The 13,783-nt window shown below is 25.6% G+C and overlaps 1 protein-coding gene across 1 annotated transcript; it reads right to left on the reverse strand.

Moving 5' to 3' along the window:
* Window positions 1–6,355: 6,355 nt before the first annotated feature.
* LOC129608367 (uncharacterized protein DDB_G0292186-like) lies at window positions 6,356–13,128 on the reverse strand. The gene is made up of 6 exons (XM_055519851.1): window positions 12,726–13,128; window positions 12,352–12,537; window positions 11,744–12,180; window positions 9,891–10,162; window positions 9,118–9,337; window positions 6,356–6,448 (listed from the first exon to the last, which is right to left on the reverse strand). Exons 1-6 carry the CDS (start codon window positions 13,126–13,128, stop codon window positions 6,356–6,358), a joined length of 1,611 nt encoding a protein of 536 aa, XP_055375826.1.
* Between the last annotated feature and the right edge of the window lie 655 nt (window positions 13,129–13,783).

The following is a 13,783-nucleotide window of genomic DNA, read 5'->3' on the forward strand; positions in this document are numbered from 1 at the left end:
AAATAAAAGAAAAAATGTGTAAATAAATAAAAAGTTCGATCATATGTTCATACATATATAAATGTAAAAATTCTCATTATATACACATGCACATGGATATTTTTATTAAAAACATACATATACTTAATATGTTAAACAAAAAATAGTTAAAAAAATAAAAAGAAAATAGCTTATACACATATTATTAATAGTACAAGTAAAATATAAAAAATTACGATATTAAATGCATTACGATAACAATATTAAAAATATAAACTTAAATATTAATACTATAATGTTAATATATTTTGTATTTATGTCATGACAATAACTAAGAATGTATTAAATTTAAATATTTTCATTTTGTGACAATATAACAATTTAAAATAATTTGTTGAAAAGTATATAGAAAGAGAAAGAGAAAATGAAACAGTATCGTCTCATATTTACGAGAGTTACTATTTTAATAGTAATATAGTTGAGAAAAACGTACGATGGTTTAGAATAATTTAAAAAAAAAATGTTATTTTATTACTTGCTACTATTATAAATGTATTTGAACTACACAAGTGTTGCCATAGTATAAAAAATAAAACAAAGGGTATTAATCAAATTTTATAACATAATTATTTCATTTATTTTAAATTTTATAATAAATTTTAAATAATTTTAAATAGTGTTTATTAACTTTAAAATCCAAATTTTTAACGTTCTACGTGCCAATGAATGACCTCTCTCTAATGCAGTTCTTATTACAATTCCATTTTGACATGACATATTAATCATAAACCTTGTTTGGAAAACAAAGCTCTTGATCAATATTTGAACGTTTATACACCAAATTTTTATTTTAATTAAATAGAATCTCCATAATCGCAATATATAATTTTGTTAGCACTTTGCCTACCATTTTAAACTTGCAATTTAATTTAAATAAAATAATTTTATTTTAACTCGTTATAAAATGGTATATTTAAAATTTTTTGAAGACAAGTATTTTTCCATTAGTGGCAATACCGTGTCGATCAGTTGTTATCTATTCTCATATCAATTTTTGTATACATTATTTTATACATATATTGCTTTTTTTTCATAAATATAAAGATTTACTAACTTGTACTAGTTACATAGCCCTAGGTGTTAATATAATATTTTATTTTTAATTTTTTGACATTTCTGTTACAACAGTAATTGTTATAAAATACCACATACTGTCCAAGAGTGTCTTAATCAGAATAATAATACTTATTGTTGTAAAAAAAAATATTAGAATTTTTACGATATTATTACTTACAAATGGCAATAACTGTCGAAACAATAATTACTTGTACGTACATATCTAACATTCTTTGTTTTAAAATTTATTGTTTAATGTTATCAAACTGTGCACATATTACATGGTAAAATGTTTTTTTTTTGGAAATAAATATAACAGGAAACAATCATATATAAAATATTTGAATCAACTATAAGGTATTTGGGTAGAGGATTTAATGTTATACAATGTATAAATAACTTTATATGCTCTTATTTATTTTCGTACGAAATTAGTTAAACACCAAAGCGGTGAGCGGCAACGACGGACGATTTCCTTTTTAAACCCAGAACAAGAACTGAACGGCAAAATCAATTGCCGACGGTGAAATTTCGCGATGGTAATTTCGCTTAATTCTGCGCAGTCCCGTTTAAGCATGTGTTTTCTATATGAATTCTTACATTTCGCCGCGAAAACTCACTCTTGTTCTGTTTTCAACTTAAGTAGTTTTAATCAATATCAAATCAAATCTTATCGAAAATATTTGAATGAAAAGGTTAGCTTTTACTTTTATAGATCTGAACTTTTTCAGTCACTTCTCAGTTGAAATATTATGATTAGCTTAGTTGTAAAAGTACCATAATCTGTCATACAATTTACTCCTTGCAGAAAACATTCTGAAAGGCAAAATGTCATTTGGAACTTAAGAATTTTTCTATAAAATAAATTTTCCTAAAACGGTTTATCCAAAAATTTTCGAGAAAAATTTCTCATTTCTCATAAAAATTGATTCTTTGCTTCGGATTAGTTTTAAAAAATTATATGTTATCTCGGCTTTCCGATGCATTGACACGCAATTAAACCTTATAGCCTAAAATAATATTTTTTTATCAACATTACAAATGGAAATTTTATTTAGAATGCATTTCAAAATAATTTCCTAGAAATCAACGAAGAGAAGCACTTTTTTTTTTATTTTTTATTTTATTTTAACACATTGGAATTTTAAAGCCTCGGGTATGTTACATATTCAAATAAATATTTACTTACGTAGTTATTGTGGTATAATAAATAACATATTATTGTGATTTATGCTTAAAGAAGTTATTGATTCATCAGATTTCGATTTTTGAATTTTTCTATTACGTATTTTTCATAATTATATGCATTTTTTATAAATAGCTATTGTGAGGAAAAGTTTGAAATTTAATTTTTCGTTTACAATTGGTAATTTTATGCTAAGAGATTTATTTTCTCTAAGATTTTTTACTTGGTTTTTTAGCGTATTTAACAAAATATATTTTTGCGTTAGAGAAAATTTCCTGTTTTCGAAATTTATTCAAAAATTATGGCTGGTAAAATTTAGTTTAATATATAAAAATATCGTTAAACTTTTAAATCTAATTTTAATAATTAAATAAGATGCTTTAAACCCCAAAAATTTGTGCACGATATACATGGCGTATACAAGTATTCGATAAAAATTACGATGCAGATTGTAGTAGATTTAGATTTGTGTAAGCGAGGTAACAATGCAGTGCAACACAGTTAGAAAGTTTAATACCCCTTAACTCTACCGTCGTTAGAGCAAAGTATGCCCCCCCTTTTTCCATTCTTTTGCAAGCTTGAGCATCATATTTAAAAAAGCATAAAAATTACGATATATGAAAATTAATTATAATTTTGAATGTTTAGTTTTTAATAAAACACATTTAAATACTTATTTGTAAATAAATTAAAGAAACCTATGATTAATTGAATCAACAATAATTTTAATAAAATATCTGTAGTCAAATTAAGTGTAACTATTGTAATAACAATTTGTAATTATGTATTTATTTAGAAAAACTAATTACTGTAATGATGTATGTACGTTATAATATTATACAATTTTATTATTTGTGGAAATAAACGTTAAATACATGTATATACATATATGAATAGCGTCGTGTATGTAAATTTCAAATTTCGACTATACGTTGAGTATAACATTCATAAAGTTGAAACGAGTTCAAAAAATTTGTCATACAATTAAAATGTCTAGAAGACAATTTTATTAATTTGGTATATTTATATATATATATATGTGTATAAAATTCTTTTACGCAATAAAAAAAACCTATCTAAACAAAATATACATAAGTTTTTCCTTAGTTTTTGACTGTTAGTTCACTGTCATTACTACTGTTATTATTTTGGCGTAATTATCAAACTCGTTATGGTTATATATAAACCTGGAGTGTATATGTACATAAATTATACTATTCTATCCATAATTTATACAAGTTTTAATGTATGTATGTACATAGTATACCTAAAATATTGATATTCAATTGATGACATCATTTTATTTTATTATGAAATGACATTATTACAACAATTATGGTTTTTGACGCATAAATTTTAAGGCTGTTTTAATAGTGGGTTTTAATTTTGCTATTTTGTGATTTTGTAGTAAGTATTTTGTAATTGTTTTTTTTTTTTTTTTTTTCGGAAGATGCTAATTACTGTCATGCTTTAAGTACTTGTTATGCATTCAAATGTTGTATTTTTAATGAGTTTTGGTTTTTGTTTTTTGTTTTACACTTCGCATTTTTATATAACAGATATATAGGCAAGTTTTATACCTCACCTTACAATATTGTAATTCTGACAACTTTTAAAATACGTGTAGGTTACAATATACACATTGATAATTTCAATATACTACCTATAAGGCAAATTTTATTTGTTTATGTCAAATTTCTATAACAAAAATATAATTATGATTGTTTTGTAAATGTGTTGATGAACGTACGTAAGAATAATGCATTTAAAATTCAAATAAGCAAATACAAGTATTATTGACAATCTGATATTAGAATATAAAAACATTAAATTTAAAATGGACCGATATCTACTTGATAAGTTTTATTGAAAAAGTTTGAATTCAATCAATTTTTAAAATATTTAACATAAATGAGCAAATATGTATGTATATATGTAAGTAAAAGTAAAAATTAAAATTTTTATAAATTCATTTAAAAGGTGGCAAGTTTTCGATAAATTAAGTATGGGGAACTTTCGTTAATTCAAAGAAAATCTTAAATGTAAAGTGTACAACGAGCACTTTCCGAACGATCTATGTATATGTTGTGTAATTTCAGTGTATGCGTACAATTTTCGTATAATTAAGGAAAGTTTTCGAACGTGTTTCTTCACTTGTTAAGAATTATCGAAGATTTTAAAATCGAAAAAAATTTAGTAGTTTTGATTTATCGAACATGCGTTACATCTAAGTTAGAACTGAATTTTTGGAAAATCCCACTACTTTTTTGCTCTGAATTTTTTATTTTTTTATGAATATTTTCAAATACATTCTCATAGTTATTTCCCACAGTTTCAATGCATTTTCAATAAAATTTTTAAGTTAAAGTTTATTTGAAGAAGCAATCTCTTTGCAAATTATTAAACGTTTAAATGTCTCTTATGTCTAATGAATAGTTAGTGTTGATTATAATATTTTCAAAAAAATTTTTTTTAAATCTATTTGAATTTACATGTGTATGTACCTATTTATGTATGTATCCTTTATTAAATTCATGTTAATTCTTAATTTTTGTAAAATCCTAATCTAAATAAGAATGTATTGCTGCTTTATGCATTTGCGATTTAGGGATTGATCGTGCATTTCGTTATTTTACTTGATAAGTGAGTGGAAAATAAGTAACTATCACATATTTGTATACCGTAATTTTCAACTGAGAAGGATTATTCGGTATTGTATTTCTTATTTTATTCTAAAATGTATACAAAATTTCAATCGATATTTTAAGAAAAAATTCAAAAATCCAATTAAAAAAATGAGTAATCTTATAGGAAAAATTAAATATTAAATTAAAAAGTGAGTAAAAAAGCGAGATACACGATTAGCCTCTTATAAAATTCTTTTTATTTTAAGATAAATATCATTAATTCTTATAAGAATATCTTTGTAGCTCTGTAATTAGCAGAGATGATCAGGCCCTAAATATAATAATTGTTGTGTAGCTGCACATCATTTTGTTTATACTTAAAATAATAGCGGAAATTTTGTAATAAAATTTTGCAAAACTTTTCTTATGTAATAAAAATTTATCAATATTTTCTTAATTTTTGCTATTTTCTATTTAAATAAATTAATAAACTCATAATGCAAATATTGGAAAGAAATATCAATAATAAAAATTTTTGATACTTAATTCTTATTATGTTTTTTTTTTTGTAAAGTTTCTCTCATTAGTATGTTATCGTCATATTTTCAACATTTATTATCAGAATGCATTTAATTTGAAAAAAAAGCTTTATACTTTACTCGGAAATATAATCTTAAAATAATATTTGATTTTCATTTAACAAATTTGTAAGTTATTTGAATAATTTTAATAGTAAATATCAAAAAAATATTAAATAATACATCAAAGATATTCTCAATATGGGTATAGACAATACTATGATTATGAAACTCTTTTAAATTTTTAATTGATTATTAAATTTATTTACATTGATTACATATTATACTTATTGATTATAGCTTTAAAGAAAAGAAAAATCTAAAAACTATTGCTTAAGTTTTTCGTTTTTCAATTTTATATACATATGTATGTATACGTAAATATTAACTATTTATTTAAATAAATTTAAAATTTGTTAAGTTGTTTTTTTTTTAATTTTGTTGCAATTCTTAATTCTGAAGATGATGTTTAAGTTCAAGATGTCATACATACATATTTCCGACTAATTACAATTGAAAATTTATAAAAAATATTCTTATTAGTTTATTTACAATTTTAAAGTTCAAGTATTTTTTCCGAAACACTCATTTTTATGCATAGGTACTCGTAAATGAATTTCAATTTTGTATTTAGATAAAATATTTTATATCGTTTCTTATATACAAAGTTCAATCACATTTACATATATCAAGGGTACATTTAGATTTTACGTAATTTTTTATTTTACCTTTAAATTTGCCTTCTTCCTTCAGTTTTCAATTTTTTATTTGCTGTATTTCCGCCTTTCCATGATTTTCTTAATTTTGTTTATATCTTAAAATCTTCATAGCAGTACCTGCATTCAAAATCTCTCCACATTTTGTTAGAATTAAGAACGTTTCTCCACAGTTAAGAACGTTTGAATAACAACCTGTTGCTGCACCGCTGTGCAAGTCCAAGTTCTCAAGACCTGGATTAGTCCCTTGTAATATGAAGTAGTTTTAATTGATTTTTCAAACAATTTTAGCATCCATCTTGCAAAAAGATTTATAATATATGTATGTAAAAGTGGCTGTTCCTATTATGTAGTTTTGTTGATTTGTAAGCTGTCTCCTGTTGTTCGGCTCCTGCCCGGAATTATTTTTATTTACATTTTTGGAAATACATAGGTAATTGCAAATAGAGTGAACAAGAAATATTTGTACTAAATATTATTGATTAAGTTATTTTACAATCTAAAAAAAAATAATTTAAAAGCATATTTTTAATCAGTTATTTACTAGATTTTATACAGCTTAATAAAAGAATTAAAATAAATACCGTTCACAATGTACATGCATATGTTTTTGGAAATGTCCAAATAATTGTTACCATACTCGATAGATTTTAATTTAAAGTTCGTCTTTTCAATGCCAGAAAAAATCCCGTATAAGAAAATTTAGTTACATAAGGAACCATAATTTCCTACTTTAAATTTTCAAAAAACAAAACAAAAAAACAAACGATATTTTATTACAAATGTTAAATAATTAAACCACAGCGACAATTACAGGGACATATTAATTTAACATAAAATTACAAAAAAAAAAAATTTCAAAAACTTTTTTGATTTATTTCCAGTTTAAAAAGAATATAATTTTATATTGTCTCCAAAAAAAAAATTAAAATACATAAATAAATAAATCTTTTTTCAACCCATACAAATTAATAATGAATCAATGCTCACACATGTACGAAATGTACATTCATGTGATATACAAATAACACATTATTCATATATGTATAGTGTACAATAAAAACATTTTCATGCAATAATTTAAAAACTTTTCCAAGTTGAAAGTTGAAATCTACATTTTAATTTTTTTTTTTTTTGAAGTGCAGAAAAATTTTTTGACATTTTAATGAATTATTACTTTTATTATTGTGAATAAATAATTATTGTTTCTGTTATTTGCTTACATTTTTGACATACGCAAATTAAATTATAAGTTTTTACTTTACACAAAAAAAATATTTTAAGATTTATAAAAGTTCTTTTTATTTCATTTATTAATTAATTACACTTTAATTTCTAATTCCAAACTTATTAACTTTATTTTTAAATCTTTATTTTCTAAACGGCAAAACGATTTAATAACTAACGAGCTACTGAATTACCAACCAAGCAAAGTTGCTATTGAATTTACTCTATTTATAAGAAATAACTGTTTAGTAAGCAAAAAATTGTTTAGAATAATTCTCATGGGAAAGTTTTAATATTGTAATTTGAATATTTGGAACTTTGCTTTAGTTTTGTCTGTAAAAGTTCAATCACGTTGCAATTAAATGATTTCATATAGGAGTTTAATTGCAACGTTGAATTTTAATTTTAATTTAAAATAAATATTTTGTTTTTGTCAAATCACGTTGCGATTAAATGATTTAGAATAGGTTTAAGTAATAAAGTATGGAAATTTGATCGCAACGTTCGATTTAATTTTAGTTATAGTTAAATTTTATTTTTTGGTGTTCCGGGCGTAAGCGAATATATAACTCCCCCCTCGTTAAGCTGGAAGCTCTCCTGAGCTCCAGAGATTATATTTCCTTTACTATTATTTTCATTTGTATCGTTTGGCCGTTTTTTACATTTATAAAATTTTTTCATATAGTATTTTGTAATAAAAATTATTAAAAGCAATATAATAGAGATATTTGACAGTATTAAAATATAATGGTTTTTAATTTCAAATTTTACAAATTCTATTTCATTGTAATTTTCAATTTGCTTCAAATTAATATTTTCTAAATTTGGTATATAACTAACATTATAAGGTTCTAAATAGTTTGGTATTATTATGTGGTTGTTAATTTTTTCTCTATGTTTTTGAATATTACGTCATCTATTTTTATAGTGCAATTATAATATGTAATTAAGTTAGTTTTAATTAGTTTGTATTGTATGTTATTACAAGTATTTTCTAACATTACATTATTTGCATTTTTTACTAAGATAATATTAGATGAAACTTCCACAATCTCAAAATTAATATTTTTTCTTTTTGTACAATTCTTAAAATTATTATTCATTAAATTTTTTATACAACCATTTATTACTTTTAGTTTATTTTCACAATTCTGTTTATTATTAAAGTAAATTTCATTTTTAAATTTCAATATATTAGTAGATTCAATGTTTATTTCCTCGAAATTTTTGTTAGGTACTGGAATAATTTTATATCCAACTGCAAGTTCCTTTGCAATGTTAGGAATCAAAATGGCAAAAATAATATTATTATCTAGACTAATAAGTGAACTTTTTATTTCTTTATATTTAAAAACATCGATTTCAAATTCATCAATTTCTTCATTGGATAAAATGGAGTGAGTCATGATACCGTGTTTAGCGAAAAGAATGTTTTGTTGGACTTTGTCTATTTCTGAATTTAGTAAGTTAATATTTGTGTAACTAGAAAGAAACTGTAAACTTTTTATGCTTTTGCTAAAGGTGTTGTTTTGTTCTCTCAGTGTAATATTTAAAATTTCTTGGTTTTCGTTAATTCGTTTCTGTAGAATATTTAGGTTTTTCTGAAATTGGTCGTTTATTTTAATCTGTTTATTTATGGTCTGAATGGAGTTGTAATTTCCCTGTTCAATAAGTTTTATGTTTTCTACAATTTCAGTTTTGTCATCATCGTCTAAGTTTCCAAATAACCATTTTAAAATTTTGCCACCTAAATTAATGAGTCCTCGTTTTTGTCTGTGTGGTAGTAATGTTTTAATGTTATGTCGAGTTTTTTCGATTTGAATTTGTAATTGTTTTAATGTGGTATTGTCTTGGTTAAAAGTGTTGTAAATATTATTTTCAATTTGTGCTAAAGTATTTTCTAGTTCGCTAATATTTATAAAGTAAAGAATTTTAGAATAGTTTTGAATTATAGGAATTTCTTCCCGTTTGATTAGTTGGAATCCACCCTGATTTTCCAATACCCGAACGTCAATATTTGCAGAACAAGTATTTGAAGTGAGGAGTAAAATTAGTAGTGCTAATTCAAGTTTGTTGTGGTAGTGGTTGAGTGGAGTTTGTTTCTGGGTTACCTGAGGAAAATTTAAAATTTCTTTTTAATCTACTTGGGTGAATATTTCTATTCTGGTTATCTTTTAATTTACCGTTAATTAATTTAGATTTAATATACGTATATTTCTTTTTATGTTTATATCTTAGAGCTTCGGGATTTTTTACAAGAACTTTGTCTCCTTCTTTATAGTCAGGGTCTATCCTATCTTTGTTTAGTTTTTCAATCGTTTTAAGTTTATTTTCATCAATTAATTTTCTAATTTTTTCAATATCGGTTATTTCGTTATTTACAAAGTTTATAGGCTTAACTTTAGTTACAGAGTGAATGGAATTATTATATTTTTCGACTGCGAATAATATTTTTTCATACGGTGTTAAATGTGATTTTTGTGTATCTAAGATACGAAGGTGTTCGCTTAAAGTTCCGTGAGCTCGTTCGATTGTAGAATTTCCGGTATGGCTTCTGGGTGACGTAAAGTGAGCGTTTATATTTTCTGTTCTAAAGAAGTTTTTGATATTAAGACTATCGAACTCATTGTCGACAACGATTTTATCTGGCCTACCGAATAGTGCAAACCTGTTGCGAAGTGCTTGTATAATAGTAGTTGCATTTCGGTCATTGAGACGTTGGACCATTAAATGCTTTGAGAATTTGTCAATTATTGTAAGAAATATTTCCTTATAACAGAAAAATAAATCGACGTGTATTATTTTATTAGGAGAGCTCGGGGTTTCGGAAATTTCGAATCTATATTTATTTGGTTTGCGATCATATTTTGATTGATTACATATGTCGCAATTGTTTATATACTTATGAAATAGTTCCTTAAGTTTAGGGAAGAAAAACTCATCTTTCACTTCTGTATAATTTTCAACGATACCTCGATGGTTTGATTCTTTATGAATTTTTTCTATTAATTTTAAGGCCTCTTCTTCATTTTCTATGTCTATTGCTTTTTTAGTACATTTTATGAATTTCATTTTATTATTATTAGAAAAGAGTTCCGTGAGTTTCTGTTTTACTATATCAAATTTTTCATCATTTAATTCGGAATAGATAGCAGTTATTCCATTTCTAATGAATCGTCTAAGTATGTCATTTAAATAATGGCTATTATTGATTTCATTTTCACTAATAAAGATTTGTCTAAATTTTTTATATTTTATAATTATTTCCCTTTCTTTTTCTTTTGTCAAATAAAGCTGCGTCAAATATTTATTAATTATTATATCGGATGTTGGGAATTGATTTTCATGGCGACTATGGTTTGTTGTTATAACTGAATTATTAGAAGGTGTTTCGTTAGGGTCATCTATATGATTAATTTCATTATTTGTAGAATCCATTCTACTTAAAAAATCAGCAACACGATTTTCTTTTCCTTTTACATAGTCTATTTCGAAGTCGTATTCGTTTAATCTGATTCGCCATCTTTGTAGTTTGGCGTTTGGTTCTTTTAGTGAATGCAACCATTTTAAGGGTTGGTGGTCTGTTCTTATTAAAAATTTTGTACCATATAAGTATGGCCGAAAATATTTAGTGGCCCATACTATGGCAAGAAGTTCCTTCTCTATAGTAGAGTAATTGCATTCATGATTATTAAGGGTTCTGCTAGCGAAGCAGACCGGGTGGTTTTCTTGTGATAGGACTGCTCCAATTGCAAAGTTGGACGCGTCCGTTGTTAATACAAATTTCTTTTTAAAATCAGGGTAACGAAGTATAGGATAAGTTGTAATCAATTCTTTTAATTTTTGAAAGGAGTCTTTATATTGTATATCATTTTCATTGATTTTATTTCCCTTTTTCAAATATTTAGTCATAGGCTGAGCTACTTTCGCATAGTCCTTGATGAATTTGCGATAGTACCCCGTAATGCCTAGGAAACTTTTTATCTGCTTGGGAGTCTTAGGCAGTTTGATTTGTTTAATTACATTAATTTTATCTTCGTTTGGCTTTATTCCCTCTGGTGTTAATATGTGTCCTAAATACTCTGTCTCTTTAGAGAAAAATTTGCACTTATCCACTTGGATTTTTAGATTGAACTCTCTTAATTTTGAAAATATTTTATTAATAGCTGAGAGGTGTTCTTGTAGTGATGTAGAGAAAATAAGGATGTCATCTAGATAGACAACGCAAATTCGCCCGATAAAGTCCTTTAAAACGTAATTGATCATCCTTTGAAAAGTTGCCGGAGCATTCTTTAGTCCGAATGGCATCCGTACAAACTCAAAGTGACCTTGCGGTGTAGAAAACGCGGTCTTTAGACGATCTTTTTCATCCACTAATATCTGGTGAAACCCCTTTGCGAGGTCCAGAGTGGTGAAATATTGAGCGCGACCCAATTTATCAAATATAGAATCTATATTCGGTATCGGGAATTTGTCATCAACCGTAATTTCATTTAATTTACGGTAGTCGATGACAATGCGCCATTTTTGTTTCCCTGAGTAGTCCAATTTTTTGGGTACTACCCATATAGGGCTATTATAAGGGCTACTGGATGGTTGAATAATATTTTGCTCTAACATTTCCTGAACTTGCTTATTTACTTCCTCTTCATGTATTTTTGGAAACCGATACATTTTACTATAAATCGGTTGGGAAGTAGTTGTAATTATTTGATGTTTTACACTTTTGACACATGTTAATCGATCTCCTTCTTTATAGAAAAGATCCTTATTAGAGTTTAAAATATATTTTAATGATTTAGTTTCTTCTCTATTCATATTTTTATTTAATAATTTTTCAAATAATTCATTATGGTTGATTTGTAAAGGTTCTATTTGACGAGTGTTTTCAAAAGGACAAGCTGAATTAAATTTAATATTACGGTTGTTAATTTCTAACCGCTCCTTTGAAAGGTTAATATTTGCTCCTATTGGTCTTAAAATATTTTGGCCTAAGAGAGCGTCAAAGTTTTTATTGCTAAGATCCATTACTTTCCAGGACATAGTTGAATTTTCATTGAACTCGTCAGGTACTTTTGTAGTTATTTCGTATTTAATGGCTTGGTTTCCTGCGAGTGTTTTTAATTGAATTGGATTTTCTAATTTGTTTTGTTTAGATCGATCAAAAATATTGCCGTTTATAATTGAAGTAACTGATCCTGTGTCGATCAGACAGGTCAGCTTTTTGCCTTCTATTGTTAAGTCTACTAAGGGTAATGTCGGATAGGGGGACCACAGTGAAAATTTTCTGTGGAACCTGAATCTACATCCATTGGAACTGGACTTGACCGATTTTCGTTATAAGATGGTCCTGGTAGATTATTACCTGTACCACCAAATTGTTGGTTGGGCCTAAAATTCCTAAACTTTTCGTTAGTAGTGTAGTTTCTGTCCATTGGTCTATTTGTGTAAGTGTTTCTTATGTTGTTATTGTAATTGTTATTGTTGAAAGTTCTATTTGCGTTTCTATAGTTATTTCTGGAATTTGTATTATTACTACTATGTCTAGAATTTATGTTATGGTTATTTCTGTAATTTGTATGATTATTGTTCCTATACTGAGAGTTGGTGTTTGGAACCTTGCTGTCGGATATATTGGTTTCTAATAAGCTTCTATAAGCGTCTTCTAATGTTGTTACATTTTTAGTTCTAAGGTACATTGAGTCTACTCTATTTAATTTATTCAAAAATTTTTCTAATATTGAATTTTCATTATTAATTGGATTAAATTCTGAAGATTTATTGTCATCCAAATCATATTTTAAATTTAACAAATTTAATATGGAATTTAATTTAACATAAAGATCACTTACATTTCTAAAAATTATACAGTCTGCTTCTTCTTTTAATTTCAAATAAGATTTCTGTACTCCGAAGGTAGCTTTCAGTTGTTGTTTTACTTCGTCCCAAGTTTTTTCCTGAATTCTCCGGATTGCTGCCGCTGCAGGACCCTGGATCTTGCTGTACAAAATTCTGTATAGATAGTTTTTTGCATCGGCATCCGCTGCTAAGGCAATTAAACTTTCGACTTCTTCGATGAAGGATTTTAGACTGTAGGCGTCTTGTCCAGTAAAAATTGGTACTGAACGAGCTTCGCCTATCAAGTCTTTTAATGTAATTGCAGCAAGTGACATGTTAAAATTTTTTTGTATATTTTTTAGATTATCAAAGTATTTTTCTTTTTCACTTTTCTTCATAAATGTTAAAAAAAAAATATTTTGGTTTTTTTTTTTTCTCTTTTTATAATTTTTGTTTTATCAATTTAATTAGTTGTAAAATTTGATTTGATTAAAGATCTTTTAATAGATATTTTAT

Source organism: Condylostylus longicornis, unplaced genomic scaffold, assembly GCF_029603195.1.
Source record: "Condylostylus longicornis isolate FDR11 unplaced genomic scaffold, ASM2960319v2 ptg000031l, whole genome shotgun sequence".
NCBI lineage: Eukaryota > Metazoa > Arthropoda > Insecta > Diptera > Dolichopodidae > Condylostylus > Condylostylus longicornis.